Source organism: Aricia agestis, chromosome 19, assembly GCF_905147365.1.
Source record: "Aricia agestis chromosome 19, ilAriAges1.1, whole genome shotgun sequence".
Lineage (NCBI taxonomy): Eukaryota > Metazoa > Arthropoda > Insecta > Lepidoptera > Lycaenidae > Aricia > Aricia agestis.
Window position 1 is genome coordinate 9,734,189 of NC_056424.1, and position 18,794 is coordinate 9,752,982.

At 36.4% G+C, this 18,794-nt stretch overlaps 1 protein-coding gene across 2 annotated transcripts in view; it reads left to right on the plus strand.

The window, feature by feature from the left end:
- LOC121736836 (dual specificity tyrosine-phosphorylation-regulated kinase 2) overlaps window positions 1–6,697 on the plus strand; it is a 192,778-nt gene extending 186,081 nt beyond the window's left edge. The window contains exons 6-8 of one of the 2 annotated variants that reach the window (XM_042128264.1): window positions 1,569–1,671; window positions 2,683–2,870; window positions 3,208–6,697. In XM_042128264.1, the coding sequence (XP_041984198.1) occupies window positions 1,569–1,671; window positions 2,683–2,840 (261 nt within the window). In that variant the 3' untranslated portion in view covers window positions 2,841–2,870; window positions 3,208–6,697. Of the gene's footprint in view, window positions 1–1,568; window positions 1,672–2,682; window positions 2,871–3,207 lie in introns of those variants that run through there. The other variant, XM_042128265.1, reaches the window with a different exon arrangement.
- The last annotated feature ends 12,097 nt before the right edge of the window (window positions 6,698–18,794 follow it).

Sequence of the window (18,794 nt, forward strand, 5' to 3'; positions counted from 1 at the left end):
GTTAAAGTTTAATGTTATAAAATGACAATACCGTTATATTTTGCTGTAAATAAAACTATTTAAAATGTATTTCATCATCTACAATACGCACGTAAACGCTTATATATACAGTCGCTTGGTGCTTTTGGTTTTACAAATATTAGATTGTGTGTCGTAGACAGACAAGCCAAATCATAATTCACCTTACTAATAAAAACATTTAAGGCTTGTTTTACCACTTCCTGATAAAGTGCCGGATAAGCTATCCACAACTTATTTGACAGTTTCTCCATACTCTTATTTGCCAAGTTAAGAAGTGGATAGTCTATCCAGCACTTATCAGGAAGTGGGTGAAACAGGCCCTAGCACGACGAATAACTATACAAGCTTTTTTTTGTCTGGCATATACATAACGTGCTATGACTGACAGAGACAACGGACTTGAATAGTTATACGCTCTGTAAATATTTTTATTTGTAAGTTGGATTATGGCGATACAAACTCGAAGTATTTTTTTTTAAAGCTGCACAATTTTACAGTCATCTTTATTTACAAAACATTTGCTAAATTGAACCTAATTTTAAAATACATGATCAAAATTCCATTTCACATTTTAATTTTATAGTTGATTGAATTATGAAATTTATTTAAACTTTACATACAAATTATACTTTCAATTATACTCATTTATCACTACACTGTTTTATTGTTTAATAATTAATTTATTGTGAACCATGAGCACCACGGCTGTTTTTATTTTTAGTTTAATTTATTTTCGATTTATCTTATTGTTTAGTTGCAATTTTTTATGATTTATATAATATGAGTTCCTATTTAATTTATCAGTGCAATACTTGGCTGAAGAGTATTTTAGCTTAAAGCTTTTGCTAAAGCTATACAATTTTTATGATGTTTATTTAAGGTCGTGTAAAGGAGCTTGTACACTAATAGTTGCTTTGTCGCTGGGCATAGCACATTTGGTGTTGACTACTTTTGTAATTTGAAATTAAAATAATTTGCAGGCTAAATTATAGTAAATAATAACCTACAATGTACAGGTATTGCAAATCTTTAAAAAAACTCTGTAAGTATATTTGTGATGCGATGCGATGCGAATTCGCGGTTATGGGTGGGAGCCCTTAATAATGAAAAATGCCATACTCAAACTGATACCATCTAGTTTTGATGGACTAATAACCTATTACCTACGTTCCCGAATTATCTTTTACAATTATCGACTTAAAATATTTTGCCAGTGATAAATAATGAAATAAATGTTATCGAAAGACCTACATAAATCTTATTGACCCACGATCATAAATATTATTTTAGTCCATCAAAACTAGATGGTATCAGTTTGAGTATGGCATTTTTCATTATCAAATATCTGCGAGAAAATTCATAATAAAATGACATTTCGATGCGATGTGATGCGAATTCGCAGTGTTGTGCGGGAGCCCTAAAGTAAAAAAGTTAAACATACTAGGCAGGTTAATCATTTAATATAAAAAACTAAAAGATAAAGAAAAGATAAGATTTGCGATATCTGTACTATGTATGCATTTTACTTATCCCCTCTCGGTACACAGTCCACTAGCGTGTCGGTGGGCGGGGCGGGCGGCGGGCGCGGCGGGTCGCTGCGGACGCCGCTCGCGCGCACACCGGTCACCTTCAACGCGTCGCAGGTCGCCAGTGAGTATGCTCCCTTATTACCAGACTAGGCCAAAGCGAGAAAGAGTTTTTTAACCAGACTACGTTAAGTCAATGAATGGATAAAATTAAATTTTAATATATAAAATGTTGGTAACATAATATTATGTATTTGTGTTTGTATGTAGGTATTGTTACACCTACTGAAATTATAATCATAATAAGCGAAATTCCGAAATTTTTATGTTTCAGTTGATTTAATGAAAGTTAATTTAAGGTTTACCATTTATGACGTATAAAAAAACTACTTGCTAGATTTCGTTCAAACCAATTTTCGTTGGTAGTTTTTATAGTAATGTACATCATATATATTTTTTAGACTTATCATGCCCCTACTTTAGAAATTAGAGGGGGGGGGGGGCACACATTTTACCACTTTGGAAAAGTCTCTCTCGCAAACTATTCAAGTTAGAAAAAAGTGATATAAGAAACCTCAATTTTTTTTGTTTCAGTTGTACCTATGGGGACCCCTAAAATTTTTAATAATTTTTCCATTTTTGTATCAAAATCTTAATGCGGTTCACAGACTACATCTTCTTACCAAGTTTCAATAGTATAGCTCTTATAGTTTCGGAGAAAAGTGGCTGTGACATACGGACGGACAGACAGACAGACATGACGAATCTATAAGGGTTCCGTTTTTTGCTATTTGGCTACAGAACCCTAAAAAGCAAGAGCGCAGTTGTATTGTCGAAACTCGCACAGGGCGCAAAAAAGACTGTTTACGGCACTGCTAGGAATCACATGCATCCTAGGTACCTAAAATATCTTAAGTACGAGCTTATTACGCTGAATCCCTCGATCGCGGATTCTTGGAAATCTATAGTTATCGCGGTCGGATTCGACCGCTTGGGGCTTGACGGGTAACCGGTGGTAGGTTACACATAGACAATTAGAAATTCTGATGTTTGTTTCATTCATAAATAAAACAGTTTTTTTTATAATTTGTTTTATTTTCAACGCCAATGCTGACCATTATAAAACTATTTCCAGAAGCGAAACTCCAAGCGGCGTTATCCGAGGAGAGCAGCGGTCTGAGCGGCATGAGCGGCGTCAGTGGCGGAGCTAGCGGCGGCGCGGGGGGCGCGGGGGCCGCGAGCGCGCGGTACTGGGCGGGGGGGAAGCTGCCCCACCTGCCCGCGCCCTCCTAGCGCCCGCCGTCCGCGCGTCGCCTGGCCAAGGTATTACACTTTTACATTGGTTTTTTCTTCTGCTTTTATAATACGTACTATCAGAGAAAATAAAATGATTCATAGCCGATTGCAGACCTAGTTATTTGATCGTGTTACGTAAAAATAATGTTAGGCGTGATCTGGGCTTGATGACCGAGTAAATCATGTCCGCGTATACCTTTATAGATATATACATATAAAATATAAGCAATAATCAATGAGATGTGAATGCCGAATTATTTACCTCGACTTGACTGAATACTGTGACTATTCGATATTGATATTTTGTACATTACATTATGACGTGGTGATGCTCTTATTATAATTTACCTTTTTGTTTTTCCAGGTATCGTCCCTGGAGGCACCGCGGCGCGCGGGCGTGGCGGGCGCGCGGCTGGAGCTGGAGCGGCGCTCGCTCGACCTCGAGCGCGAGCTGCGGCCCGGCGCGCGCTCCGACGCCTCGCTCGACGACCGAGACCACCTCGTGTGACCCTCCGCCGCGCCCCCAGCGCCCCCGCCCCGCACGCTAGCTCCGCCCCTGACAGACAGTTCACCACAATCGAGGAGTGCATCGGAAGGATACAGGAAGTAGTGTAGATGAAAAGCTAATCGTTTGCATCTAGAAGGAAGACCAAAATAGTGTTGGCAAGAAAACGGTGCACTTTTGGTGGTGTTCGTACTAGCAGCGCCATCTAGTATCGTCTATGCAGCTTTTATGAAGAGTGCGCGATACTGTGGCATGCAGCGACATCTAGTGTTTGTGATTGTGAAGTGAACGGCTCCTGAACCTCGGTTACGGTTCTCCGGCTACCCTCATTCGACTAAACTCGTTAGTCGTTAGGTGACCCCACACTGCCCTACTCCGACTCGTTCGAGCGTTGCGTTTCGGGGATTACAATCCCCGAAACGCTTTAACGAATGCATTTAACTACATCGAATGTCGAACGTAAGTTGTACAAATTCCCTCCAAGCGACACGGCGACCAAATTGTGTTCTTCGGACGGACGTTACACGCGGAATGTTCCTACAGTCGTGAGGGTGGCGGCGGCGACCGGCGGCGAATATGATCTCAGTTATTTAAAGACTTGACGTTGTAATACGGACCTCTAGTGGAATTGTGCGAGTATTGTGTTTGTTTTCTATGTATTATATGTCGAGGACGGTGTTAGTGCCTGCCGAGTCTGGTGTAGTTGTAGGTTTCGACCACTCTGGACGTTTTACCGAGCGACGTGATCTTTCGAGGGCGACTCGAATACTTCGACTGATTCGCGAATCGAGCGCCCCCTAGGTTAGTGCGATATCGATTTTCTACAGGATCAATTGTCATTTTATTTTGTAGCTCGACGTTAAGTATAAGTTTATCCCCTCAAGTGATATGTAATGACGCTAATCGGTGACCTTATATTCGGAATTCTGTAAGGATTTAAGGGTAGCTAGTTTACAAGGCCTTTTAGATAAGATGCTAAGCGATTTTTTTCCGATATATCTATGTATAGTGAATGTTGTGATGGGTATATGTTTACGGATCCTAGATTGAATTACTGTTGCTACCCATTTTTACTTCCTTAACTTTTGACAAAAAAAATATACAAAATGAGCATTTACGGCGATGTTACGGTTTACGTAACGCAAAAAAATAGTGCAAATTATAGACGTCCTACTGCAACTTGTCTATGACTTTGCCAAAAGATTTTAAAACAAAAGATAAGTGAAGTTGTACAGTCTGGTCCTCCGCGTCGATTCGTACATTGTATAGTATTTACTAGGAGGTTCGTTCGAACCTTAAGTTTGTCTGACAAATGTATTTTAATTTACAGAACGGATGCATGATCAAAAGTATTGCAAGTCGTGAGCCCGGTAGTTTTATATTCGAATCCTTCGACTCGCACGTCAACTTTGCTCAGTGTGTAAATATAAAATGAACCAATCGTTCGAATTCAGTGTTAAGTAGATTTTTTAAGGATATTTCGATAGTGAGCAAAGTTACGAGCGATTACGACGGATTCGGAGGCGGCCATACAGAGTTACATTGTCCAAATGGGTACAACGGTAGAACTGTTCGCACATAGGTGAATATGTAAATTATTCAACCAATATGTATATCGAAAGATACTTATCGTAGAACTAAAGTATGTAGTATTTTGTTTTGAATACTAACTTGTGGTTCCTTTATTTAGCGGAGCATATCAGTCCCAGCGCCAGATGTAATGTCACTGTAATATCACTTTCGAAGTGGCCGAGTGATATTACCTCAAACACATGTAATGTAACTGTAATATTGCACTTGAAGTGATGAAGTGATATTATTTTTGATGTAACGAAGTGATATCACTTCAAACACAATATGTGTAATGTGATGTAACTGTAATATTACAATTGAAGAGATGAAGTGATCTTACTTTCGAAGTGACGAAGTGATATCACTTCAAACACATGTAATGTAACTGTAATATTGCACTTGAAGTGATTGAGTGATTTTACTTTCGAGTTGACGAAGTGAAATCACTTCAAACACATGTTATGTAACTATATCATTACACTTGAAGTGATGAAGTGATCTTACTTTCGAAGTGACGAAGTGACATACTTCAAACACTTGTAATGTAACTGTAATATCACAATTGAAGTGGCATTAAGTGATATTACATTTGGTTCATTAATGCTTTGTCACAGTACTCAATAAGTTTGGTATTATAGAGATGTATGGGAAATTAACTCAGTGCAATATGTTGTATAACATATTATATAATATATATATTTTACTTTGTCTTCCTGAATGTCAATGCAAGGGCCTATTATGATAATCGCTGGTTGCATTTCTATTTTCAAATAGTTTTTAGTTGTTTTTTTTATGTTTATTATTTTGTCATATCGAATTATTTGACATTTTAATTGACAAATGAAATGTTTACGATCCCTTATTGTTGTGTAAATGTTGAACTGTAATTGTAAAGACTCAAAAATGCCAGTTTTTGACAAAAAAATCACCAGTCAAGTATTTACCTCCAAATCTAAAATCTTTCATAACTCTCTTTCTAACTTTTAGTTTTCAATCTCTCTTCCTTTCGGTCATTTGAATAAAGTTTATCATTTACACAGTCGATACTGGTGAATATGTTCGATTCGATTATTATCGACTACAGATTATAAAAACTCGAAATTATTTGTACGTTTACGAAGTGTGGTTGTTTTACTTAATCGACAGTAAGCTATACTCAATCTAGCATTTTATTTGGCTGATCGTGTTGGCCGACTGCCTCTCGTTTATATGCTCAATAGTCGTATGTGGCGGTCTGTACGTACTGACAGACTAGTTTATTTTTGCCCCGTAGCAGTTTAAGGTATTTAGTCAATTATTGTATAGCTTATTTTTTATTTACGATTGTGCTGAGACGCTAATTTCGAAATGTGATAGCCGTTTTGTTTGACTGTCCTGGTCCGCGCACAGGTTTGACATTGACAGATGTTTTTTTAAATTTAGCGACAATAAACAGTTGTGATGCCACAGACATTTGCTAGATTGCCTTTTTACGTGTAAAAAGGATGTCATAGGCAGATGTAGTCAGAGTCCCGCGCATGACTTGGCAATCAGTATTAAATTCGTTCGTCGAGTCTCTCAACTGCCAAGTACATTTAGTTGTAAGTATATTTTGCTATCAGTATAGCATCTCTAGTTACTATAGCTTTCTTTGGACCGCTGCATTTCTCTTTATATCTAGTTATTTTGTGAAACATTGTGTTCTCTTATTGTATGTACAGCTGGTGTTTCTTGTTATGAAACTCGTAGCGACAATGTGAATACTATACAATTTAAATAAATGAATTATATAAAATGGGTACAGTGTTTTTATATATCCTTAAATTACCTTCATATGGACCTGTGTCCTGACTCCTGTAACATACTTATACTCGATATAATCTTATCTTATATCTTTAAACGAGCAATTTTTATATATATATCTAATTGGAATCTCGGAATCAGCTCCAACGATTTTCATGAAATTTAGTATAAAGGGGGTTTCGGGGACGATAAATCGATCTAGCTAGGAATCATTTTTAGAAAATGTCATTTTATTCGTATTTTATCGAATACCGAGCAAAGCTCGGCCAAATAGCTAGTAATTCATAATTCGATGCATACAAGATGATGCATAAATAATTTATTTATTTATTTATTAAAGTTAATTACAACGGGTTACCCCAATTACAATAATTAACTACAATCTTGAATAAAATTAGAACTTAAAACTATTTATGACAATGTTACAATACATTCACAAATTAAATTAAATAGTAATACATATAAGAAACCCTTTCATACTAAGTTTCACAGAATCTAACAATTGCTCTCTTCACAAACATCCACTTATCAACAAACACATCACATTCAGGATTCGCTGACAGAAGGGCGTTGAGCAAGTTTAGTGCTCGGTACAGCGGGGACTCAGCTCTCGCGACAGTCCGACAAGTCGGCAGTGCGAATAATTTTGGCCGACGGCTCGGACGGTGATTTAGATAGTTGTCAGGCACATACAAGCGGCACATTAAGGCATGGAGTTCAGGGCAATCGATTATATTGCGAAGGATTTTTAAGGCAACCAATATTAGGTCTACCCCTCGTCGGACCTCTAAAGATTGGTAACCTAAGGTACCCAAGAGATAGCCCGTTGGGTATATGTAAGGGTAGTATCCGTATACTTTCTTAAATAAAAATCTGAGAAACGCCTTCTGGATTTTTTCCAGCATCAGAATCGATGTAGCTGTGTAAGGAGCCCAGACACACGCATCTGTTTCTAGCTTGCTGCGTACTAGTGCATTGTATAGCAGTTTTATGATGGCGGGATTTTTAATGTCCTTAACGTTCCGAAGTACAAAACCAAGACGTTTGAAACTGTCTTAAGCTGTGGCATGTATGTGGTCTTTAAACGTAAGAGTTTTGTCAAAGTATACCCCCAAGTCTTTGGTACTATGGACACGGGAGATAATATTAACAAAAAAGTTGTGAAGCAGCTAAACCTCTAGTGGTCTTCATTTTCTTATCGGTTACGCACCAAAATTCATTTAACATCCTTGTAGGATTGTATAACATAATATACTACATTAGCATTCATGTCACGCGCTATTAAATTCGTCATTCGCTTTATAGATTACAGCAACAATTAGTGAAATGTCGTTATATACTCGTCATTGTCTACTGTCTTGACGCCAGATTCCAGAAGCCTAAACTACGAAAAGAATACCTATTGATCCTAAACAGGAGGTTGTTCGCTCTAATAACAGAATCCAACTTTGATTAATTATTATTTTCAAAGTATTTCAAAGTAAGCAATATCATCAAGCTGGTCAAAGTTCGCACCTATTATTTTCTCAAACTGCGACTGGATGAATCCATCTAAACTACAGCCTATCTAAGTCTTTGATCGTCTAGAAAACTATTGTCGCAATACAGCAAACAAACATTTTCTATGTAAGTAAAAGGCAAAGTTTACGAGAGAGCGGTAAGCGTTACCTGCACTTACCGGTCATTTGCCTGCAGATTAGGAAATCAAAGCATAAGAGTTAAGACTATTATAGCTATCTAGATGTAGGTACCTACTACAGCTGTTTTAGTCTGGGATTAATTTTTATTTTGTAGCTTAATAGCTTTGTCCACACTGTGCCTTTTTCTGTTCATCGAGGGCATGCGTTATAGCGCAGTCAACAGCGAACGTGAGACATGCCCGCGACGCATGCCCTCTGACCGTATCCAAAACTTCAAAAATTACAATATTGGCGTTGCGTTCCTTGACGCATTCAATTATTGAATGCGCCAATATGACAGTTGATGACGAAAATTGAAGATGAAAGTGGACATAACTATTTAGTGAGGCCACAATGTTTCGTTGTTGCGTCGTTGGAACTGCGTTGCGGCGACGCGCGACTGGGCCTCCGTAAAGGCTACTGGCGCCTGAGTGCAAAAAAAGGGTTTTGGCGTCCCTAAAGATGGCGATTTGGCGCCCCTAGAATGCATTTCACACATTGCACATATGGTAGCGGGGGCCCTGCGCGCGACAACACTACACTATACAAGGCGGTGACCCCGCAGCGCGACATTCACCCTAGGTTCATCTCCTGTCCGTTCGTGAAAACATCGCAAGTCGTAAGCGACGATGCAACGACTCGACGCAAAATATGTGGCATATCGGTACTATTCATTAGCAGATGGCGGACCTGCGTAAATTAGTTGCGTTATTACTTATTTTAAACCCAGGCAATAGGTTACGACCAACATTGAAGTGACATTACCCGACCAAACAACATAGATCCGCCATCTGTCTATGCATCGAATTGTTTGAAGGTACTAATAGAGAAGTTGATTCCAAGGCAGATGGGGGGCCTACGTAGTTTGGTCACGTTTTTTTTTTAATTTTTTTTTTATGAAATAAGGGGGCAAACGAGCAAATGGGTCACCTGATGGAAAGCAACTTCCGCCGCCCATGGACACTCGCAGCATCAGAAGAGCTGCAGGTCCGTTGCCGGCCTTTTAAAAGGGAATAAGGTAATAGGGGAGTGTAGTGATGGGAAGTGAAGGGAATAGGGGAGGGTAGGGAAGGGAGTAGGGGAGGGTAGGGAAGGGAATAGGGTAGGTTATAGGCGAAACACAGCGCAAGCGCTGTTTCACGCCGGTTTTCTGTGAGAACGTGGTATTTCTCCGGTCGAGCCTGCCCATTCGTGCCGCATGGCTCTCCCACGTATAAACGTTACGTCAAACCCAGCCGACAGATCACAAATAACATGACCCGACCAAATAACGTCTGTCAAGTGCCTAGTACCTAATCAAGTTCCTCGATGGTACAATATAGTAGCAGTTAAAACGTATTTTGTAGCGTAATGAACATTGGACAATGAGTTATACAGATGCAAATTGCAACGCGGATGGTGGGCAGGCAAGCGTGAAATCAATGCTATTCTGTCCACAGAGGCAGTCCACAATGATAGCAAGTGTGTTAAGGTTACATCGAGGTAATGATTATCCTTTTTAGGGTACTGTACTAAAATATTTAATAACAGTTTGATAACGCCCCAGCACGACTTAAAAATAAAACATAATGAATACAGAATAACTAGAGTACTTAACTTTATTTATAGTTAACAAGCACCGTTATAAATACAAGTAAGTAGATAGAAATTTCCCACGCTAGGTTACTTTTATTAAGATACAACCTAATAGCTTTACCTTCAATAAAACGAGCTGTAGCTACGGGACCAAAAATCATATTATGAATACTTTGCACTTGTATTTTATATAGTTTGGTAAAATAGGTATGTACTTATATGTTGTAGAGAAGATTATAGTGCGTCAAGTAGGCGTCAAGAAAGTGAAGAAAATAAAAAGTGGCAACATCGTAGTGTCATCCCTTTTTTCTTAGATTGATTTGAAAGGGATGACAGTACGATATTGCCACTTTTTAATTTCTTCACTTTCTTGACGCACTATAATTACTTTACGTTTTACAACATGCCACACGATACTTAAATACATACATGTCATATTTATATATTTAAATTATAATAAGATGTAGGTACCCTATGATATTCTATTATAAAAAAGCATCATTGGATGTACCCTACATTACATTTTATTATACGATACGTCATTTTATATTATTTTTATTGCTTAAATGCGACTAATGTTGATTACGTCTTGAATCTTGATATTTAAAATAGTTTACCCAAACGATATCAGAAATGCAGAGACATAACCGAAGCATGCTACATAATATAACATAACTAGCTGTTGCCCGCGACTTCGTCCGCGTGGACTTTAGTTTATAGTAATTGTTCCCGTACATCGATTTAAGTCGTTTACGCGCAAATCAGAAAAGTATATTGTGTGGGAACCAGCAAAAAACATTCCTTGTCCCAGATTCAAATTAGTATTTCCAATCTCCATGCCAAATTTCATCAAAATAGATTGAATAGTTTAGACAATAATCATAAAAGTTTATCGTGCGGGAACCGTACATTTTCCGGGACAAAATTAGTATTCCTTGTCCTTTCCCGAGACTCAAAGTATCTCCATACCAAATTCCATCAAAATAGATTGATTATTTTACGCACAAATCATAAAACTATATTGTGCAGTAACCATACATTTTTCCGGGACAAAATGTATCCTATGTTCTTTTTCGGGACTCAAAGTATCTTTATACCAAATTTCAGCAAAATGGGTCCAGCCGTTTACGCGTGATGTCGTCACCACGCGAAATATAACGTTCCGCGCAGCTTCGCCCGCGTAAATTAGATATTTCACAGACAAATTAGTCCACAATAGTTTATGATCCTTGACGTGGCTTCTTATCTGTGCCAAATAACAGAAAAATTGCTCCAGTACTTCATGAGATAAGCCCTTTCAAATAATTTCCCCCGTTTTTTTCCACATTTTCCTCTATTTCTTCGCTCCTATTAGTCTTAGCGTGATAAAATATAGCCTATAGCATTCCTCAATAAATGGGCTATCTAAGACTGAAATAATTTTTCAAATCGGACCAGTAGTTCCTGAGATTAGCGCGTTCAAACAAACAAACAAACTCTTACCAATTATAATATTATAAATAATAATATGACAGTCACTTTGGGTAACTTTGAACTGCAATTTAACTTTGAACAATACAATAATGTATTGTTCAAAGTTAAACCGTAATTCAAATTACCCAAAATGAGCGTATTAGTATTATAGATAGATATGAGAGACTGATTACTGCTGAGAAGTTAAAATTGCCGATCTTCGAATATTCTCATTTTCCGGTTTTAAATTTCGACTAAATGACTCGTCAAACAAGCCTGTAATGTTTAAAACAGACAGCTTTTAGAAAACCTTAACGCTAAATAATATCACACGTGCTATTGCTAAAGTTCTAATTTTGTTACATTGGTAGTATTAAAGTAAACAAAATAACATTAAAGTTAGTAGAACTCATTAGTGATCTACTCTACATAGAGCGAACTAGTTTTAATGGTTTTAACCATGATACAGTAATGCAATCGCTAGTTATCATTAATATATTCTCTTTGGTTATCATAAACACACAACTTTGTCAATAAAAAGAAAGCCGCTGTAATATTCACGTTTATTTTTTCACACCACTTGAGATTGCAAGCAAAATACTTGAAGCCAGTTGAGTATCGTGCCCGTAGCGGCCGCTTGCGTTTTGTGATTGTCATTCGTTCGAATTTCGATGTTTATTTAAATTTCGAATGTTTATTTTTTAATTTATTGTTTATTCGCGGCTAGGCAGTGGAGTGAGTTAAGTGTTACGTTATCTGTGAAGTGTTTTCACAGGCAGGTTATCTGCGAATGTAAGTTGATTTTTTTAATTTAATTTTATTCAAAATAATTATATGTCTACTAATAATAATTATTAAAATTTATAAATTTTGTAATTTATCTATTTTCGTATTAAATTTAATCATGTTTATTTATAAAACCTTCTTGTTTTAAACCTGTTTACCGTGTTTAGTTTGCTAAAATCCCGACGAAGGAGATGCAGGGATGGGGTTCGATGATCGATCTTAATAATAAGGTATTTTTAAAGCTTAAGTACCCACCTGCATATTTCTTAAGTGCCTGACAGACGTACGACCTTAAAGTACGCAGGTTTTAGAATTTAGAATTTATTTATTTTCCGTGAAATTTGTTACAAGGTGGTATAAATTGTTTATGTGGTACAAAATTTCTGCCTCTCAGGCGTGGAAATATTGTCAGCTTTACAAATTTAAAATTGTAATCATAAATATATAATAGTTTAATCCAATTATTTAAACAAACATTTGGAATCTCAAAACAATGCTTAAAAAATTTAGCGATATTCAGCAGTCATAATTATTATTTTTGATGCAAATTTATAATGTCAATCACACATACAAAACAATTATTATAATATTAACGTCAAGATGATAAGAAAATAAATGTTTAGACCACAAATCACAATACATAATGAACAGTTAATAATCTAGAATATAATTTTGTTATGTCTGTCAAATGACCAAATGTCATACAATGCAATATGAAAACGAAACATAATAAATTATTATTAGTACAAGCCAATATAGCCGGAGTACAATGTTTTACATCTTATAATAACTTAGTTAATGTCGTCTAAATTATTGTTATACAATAATCAAATTATTTATACAATATTATAGAAAAAAGAAGAGATGTCAAATGGGTAAAGTGTCAAGTGTTTTATTTCATTTTAAACTTATTTGCAATCAATATGTCGTTAAAGTAATCTTGAATTGTATAGTAACATTTTTCTAATAACCAATTAAATAATTCTTTTTAAAATTTGTTATATGTATCACTATCGTTTTTTATCTTGTCTGGGAGACTGTTGTATATTTTTATTGTCATGCAATATGCGTTTTTGCTGTTGATTGCTAATCTCTGTGTAGGGATGTTAATTTTATTTCTATTTCTATTATTTCTAGTTTTTGTTGTACCTTTTTTTTCAAACAAAAAGTCATATTTCTTTACGAATAGACATACCTCATATATATACAGGCAGGCCAGGGGCAAAACTTTAAATTTTTTAAAGATTGGCTTACAGTGACTTAAATAGCTCGAATGCATTTCTTTTGTATAATAAAAGCTCTGTTTACGTCTACCGAATTCCCCCACAGAATCAAGCCGTATCTTAATGTTGATGAGACGTAGCCGTGGTAAGAAGTTAGCGCCGCTTCAGTAGATACAATATTTTTTATCCTTCGTAACGCAAACACGAATCTATTCAATTTGTTGCAAACGTTATAAATATGCCTTTTCCAATTTAGGTCTTTGTCAATATCAAATCCTAAAAATTTTGTAGACGATACACACTTGATAGGACTGATCTTTTCCTCTAATTTTATATCATCATCCGAAGTTGTTTTATAAAATTTTATAAGCTTTGTTTTTTCTAAATTGACAGCTAAGTTATTATGATTAAACCATGAAATCGCGTTATTTATTTCATTTTGTATTTCATCGTTATTTTATTTTTTTGGCATTTTATTAGTAATGTAGTGTCGTCTGCGAACATAAAACTTTCATATTTTGTAGCTTTTGGGAATTCATTTATGTAAATAAGAAACAAACCGGGACCTAACATACTGCCTTGGGGTACCCCGCAGTCGTTACTATCATCTTCTGATGCATAGACGACTTCTTTGTCTTGTTCAATATTAGATATTTCTACTCGTTGTTTTCTATTTGTAAGATACGATTTAATCCAGTTGTACGCTTTTCCCCTAATACCATATTTTTCTAGTTTATTTAATAGTTTATTATGGTCAACAAAATCAAATGCCTTACTGAGATCGAAGATTGCCGCTACAGCCAAGCCATCATCAATTGCTCGCGTTATTTTTTTGACCAAAGAGAAACCGGCTAGTGTTGTCGAGCTGCCTTTAGTAAAACCAAATTGTTATTCACACAAAATCTTATTCGAGTTAAAGTAATTTACCAACTTAGTCTGCATTGCTTTCTCAAAGATCTTCGAAAATATGGGTATAAGTGTTATAGGTCTATAGTTAGACGTATCCTTCTCATTACCCTTTTTGAAGAGCGGTTTTACTATGGATATTTTTAATTGTGATGGGAAGTGCCCTTGTTCGAAAGACATATTTATTATGTGGCAGATTGGGTAACATATATATTTTGCCGATAATTTAATTATTATATGATAATTAAATTAGTGTTAATATTATCGTATCCCGTGGATTGGGTATTATTTAATGCATTTATCATTTTGCAAATGTCATTTGGGAGTAAAGGAAATAAGTTTAATGAATTTAACTGATTATTATTATTTTGCATGTCATTTTGATTATTATCATTTCTGTGTTTAGTCTTAGAATTAATATTTAAATTATTATTTTTTGTCATATTAATAAAATAGTCATTAAATAATTGTGTTATGTCGTTCATTCTTGTATATAATTTATTATTTATTTCAATTGCAGAAATGTTGTTACGTGTATTTTTTAAGTTCGCGAACTTACTCAGCTCGCGTCGGGGAGTACACTGGGTTACCATGTTGTCGACGGAAGAAGCTTTGTGTTATTTAAGAATAATATCATATGATTACGTTTTAAAAACTAAATCGAAAAGTTTAAGTGTATACGTACGTACATATTTTTCACACAGATGAAAACCAATTTCGGTTTCGTTTGACAGCTCGAAATTGTTGCTCTATTCCGCTAGGTATATTAACTTTATGGTACCAAGGAGATTAAATAGTTTGGACAATGAATTTTCTACGTCTACATGTAGGTACATCAGCAGCATCAGCTATCGATGAACACCAATAAATTAATATTATGTTTGATAACATAAAATAAATTGAGATTTTGTTGATTATTGATGTTATTAAAGATTTATATAATTAAAAAACGTTTTATTTGACTGAAAAATGTTAGCATAATTTTTAGCATTAATTTCAGTAAATTTTAACAGTAGCTTAGCAAATTTTGTATCAGTCGTGTTGGCAACACTGCCTGACGGCACACGGCTCGCGGCTCGCGACTCGCAGTGCTGCCAGACGTACGAGCTACGAGCAAAATTCCAAGACGGCGATCTTACGCGGCAATCTTGTACGCGAACTTTAGGTGACACACAGGCGAGTAAGGTCGTCGAGCCATAAGTCCGCGTACTTACTCGCGTGTCTGTCACCCCCTTTAAGGAACTTAAATTAAGAATAAAATAATACTTGGGCATTTTTTGGACTTTCTCTCGAAGTCATTAAAGTTAACGAATGAGAAATGTCTACGCGATTTTTATTTGCATAGAATTAAAAGTAAATCCCTGTTTTTAGGGTTCCGTACCCAAAGGGTAAAAACGGGACCGTATTGGCTATTACTAAGACTTCGTTGTCTGTCTGTCCGTCTGTCTGTCTCCAGGCTGTATCTCAAAACCGCTTTAACTACAGTTCTGAAATTTTCACAGAATGTGTATTTCTGTTGCCGCTATAACAACAAATACTAAAAACAAAATAAAATTAAAAATTGGGGGGTCCCATACAACAAATGTGTTTTTTTGGCGTTTTTTGCTCTATCTCAGGCCCAATACCCAACCCTATTCCCTTCCCTACCCTCCCCTATTCCCTTCTCTTCCCTACCCTCCCCTATTCCCTTCCCTTCCCTACCCTCCCTTATTACCCTATTCCCTCTTAAAAGGCCCGCAACGCACCTGCAGCTCTTCTGATGCTGCGAGTGTCCATGGGCGACGGAAGTTGCTTTCCATCAGGTGACCCGTTTGTTCATTTGCCCCCCTTATTTCATAAAAAAAAAACTCAGTAATGGCAACAAGTAGGCACTTGAAATTGTCACAAAATCCTCAGTTATATGACGTGTTCTTTAATAAATAATAATCTAAGTAATACAAAAAACACATTTTTTGTCTACTTTCGCGGTACTTGGATTATATTATATTAATATGCAAAAATAAACTATTTAGTTCTTACTTAGCTCAGTTGGTATATTTTTATTGAGTGATTAAACGCGGAGTGCAAACTGCAAAGTAAGACAAGGCTATCGTTAGATAATCCTTTGACAACAGAATTATCTGTCTGTCACAGTTACTAAAATTGAGTATGAGTACGAGAAGTCTAAAACTCAGTTCATATCAATTTTGATATGGATATAAACGAAGCCTACTAAAACGCTACCAAATCAAATGTTACGTATCAATAAAGTCGCGTAATATAGAAATAAAATTTTACTTAGGTACATTTAGACTTTATGATTTGAAATGGATATATAAGTATAGACGATTATTTCATTCCATTTGAATGGTAATTTATTAAACTATAGGTATAGATTACTAATTAGCTCGTACCTACTTCATTAAAGTGCGATAGGATTCAGAATTACCATGATATACCTCCAATATTCATATAGTTGATCGATTTATTAGTATGATTTACTGCATTCTTAACGTAAATAGAGTCGCGAATTAGTGAAATTATTGGAAACCAGGATACCAGTGAAACTCAAATTTAAATATACTTATTATAATTAACTAAATGACGATGAAAATTCGTTCATTGCGCGGGAACCGTACATTTCTCCAGGATAAAAAGTATCCTATGTCCTTTCCCGGGACTCAACTCAAAGTATCTCCATACCAAATTTCACCAAAGGCGGTTCAGCCGTGAGCCGTTTGGGCGTGAAGACAGTGAGACAGACAGACAAACACAAATTTTCGCATTTAATATTAGTATGAAAGTATCCATACTTACTAATATTAAATCATAAATGCGAAATAAATGAGATGTGCCGATCATGACTTTGGCCAACTAGCCGACTAGCCGATTAGTCGGCTGCAAAGAAGCCGACTAATCGGCCGACTAGTCGGCCAAGCCGATCATGGTTTCGGAAGTTTTCGTAACGCTTTTCTTACTGCTGTTTCGCTACGCACACGCCGCCTTCAAACGTGTCCATGTCGAATCGTGTTAAGTGGTTGGTGGTAATGGTTTTCAGTAAATATTTCATGTACAGTGTACTTACATGAAATCTCGATTTGATTAATACACACTTCTACTATTACGTTATACTACACCTTCAGGAGCAGGAACACCGTTGGGGTTTTAGTGGGTAGTCCCGGGTGCGTCTTCCGTCCGCCCCGGGGAGTCCCACATACCTCGGTGCTCATCCCCAGGCCTCGGGGACACGTAAACGCAAAAAAAGGTGTCCCGCTGAAATAAATAGAGTCTTTTAACTATACTTATTTAGGATTTCCCTCCAATACCAATGCACCTTCACTCCTAATCCATTTCCTATCAAATGAAAAAATAGTACCAAAATTCCTTTAAGCCACTATACGCTACAAAATTCTCGTGGCAACTGTAGATTGTAAAAGTAATTTCCCAACATAATCGCCAGCTACACAGAAAACCTCCAAGTACTAAGTCATTATCTACAGATTACAGTTGCAAAACGACTGTAGTTACGAAATGCCACGACAAAAACATATTGACTTGTATATTGTATAACTCATACAATAGTTACTAATAATAGCTCCCACACCGGTTTCGGTGACGGTGGCCGGTTTCATTGAAACTAGGCCAGCTACGCAGGAGTATTACTAAGTAGATAAGGCCCCGCACATTCGTTCCGCAAAAAGTTTATGTCGCGGAAACCGTTAATTTTTCCGGGATAAAAAGTTTCCTATGTCCTTGCCCGGAAGTTTCATAATTCATATCATCATCGCCATACCAAACAGTAAAATCGATTCAGCGGTTTGGGCGTGAAGAGGTAACATACAGACAAACTTTCGCATTTATAATAGTACTAGATGTTCCGCGCTTTGCCCGCGTAATTTAGGAATGTCACGGAAACCGTACATTTTTCCGCAAAAAAAGAAACCTTTGTCCTTTTATGAACGTGGTCTATTCTTCATGTGTGCCAAATAACATAAAAATTGCTCCAGTAGTTTCTCAAGATAAGTAGTTTCATAAGAATAAGCAATTTTAAATAATTTCCTCCGTTTTTACCACATTTTCGTCTATTTCTTCGCTCCCATTAGTCTTAGCGTGATAAAATATAGCCTATAGCCTTTCTCAATAAAAGGGTTATCTAACACTGAAAGAATTTCTCAAATTGGACCAATAGTTCCTGAGATTAGCGCGTTCAAACAAACAAACTAACAAACTCTTCCGCTTTATAATATTAGTATAGACAAAGATTATTATTTGTATAGATAAAGTTATAAGAATACGTTACATAATTTTTCTCTACGACAGTAACTTCGGTTTTAAAATTAGTACGTTTGATGTACGTGACGTTATTCTTTGTAATCGTGTTTCGTTTAAAAATATAAGATAGTACTGATAGTACGGTCTACTCTTTGCTAGAAAGGAGTAAGTAGGGGGGAGGCTGCTATTCGTGTAGTCACCCGAGCGTCATGGAGACTTA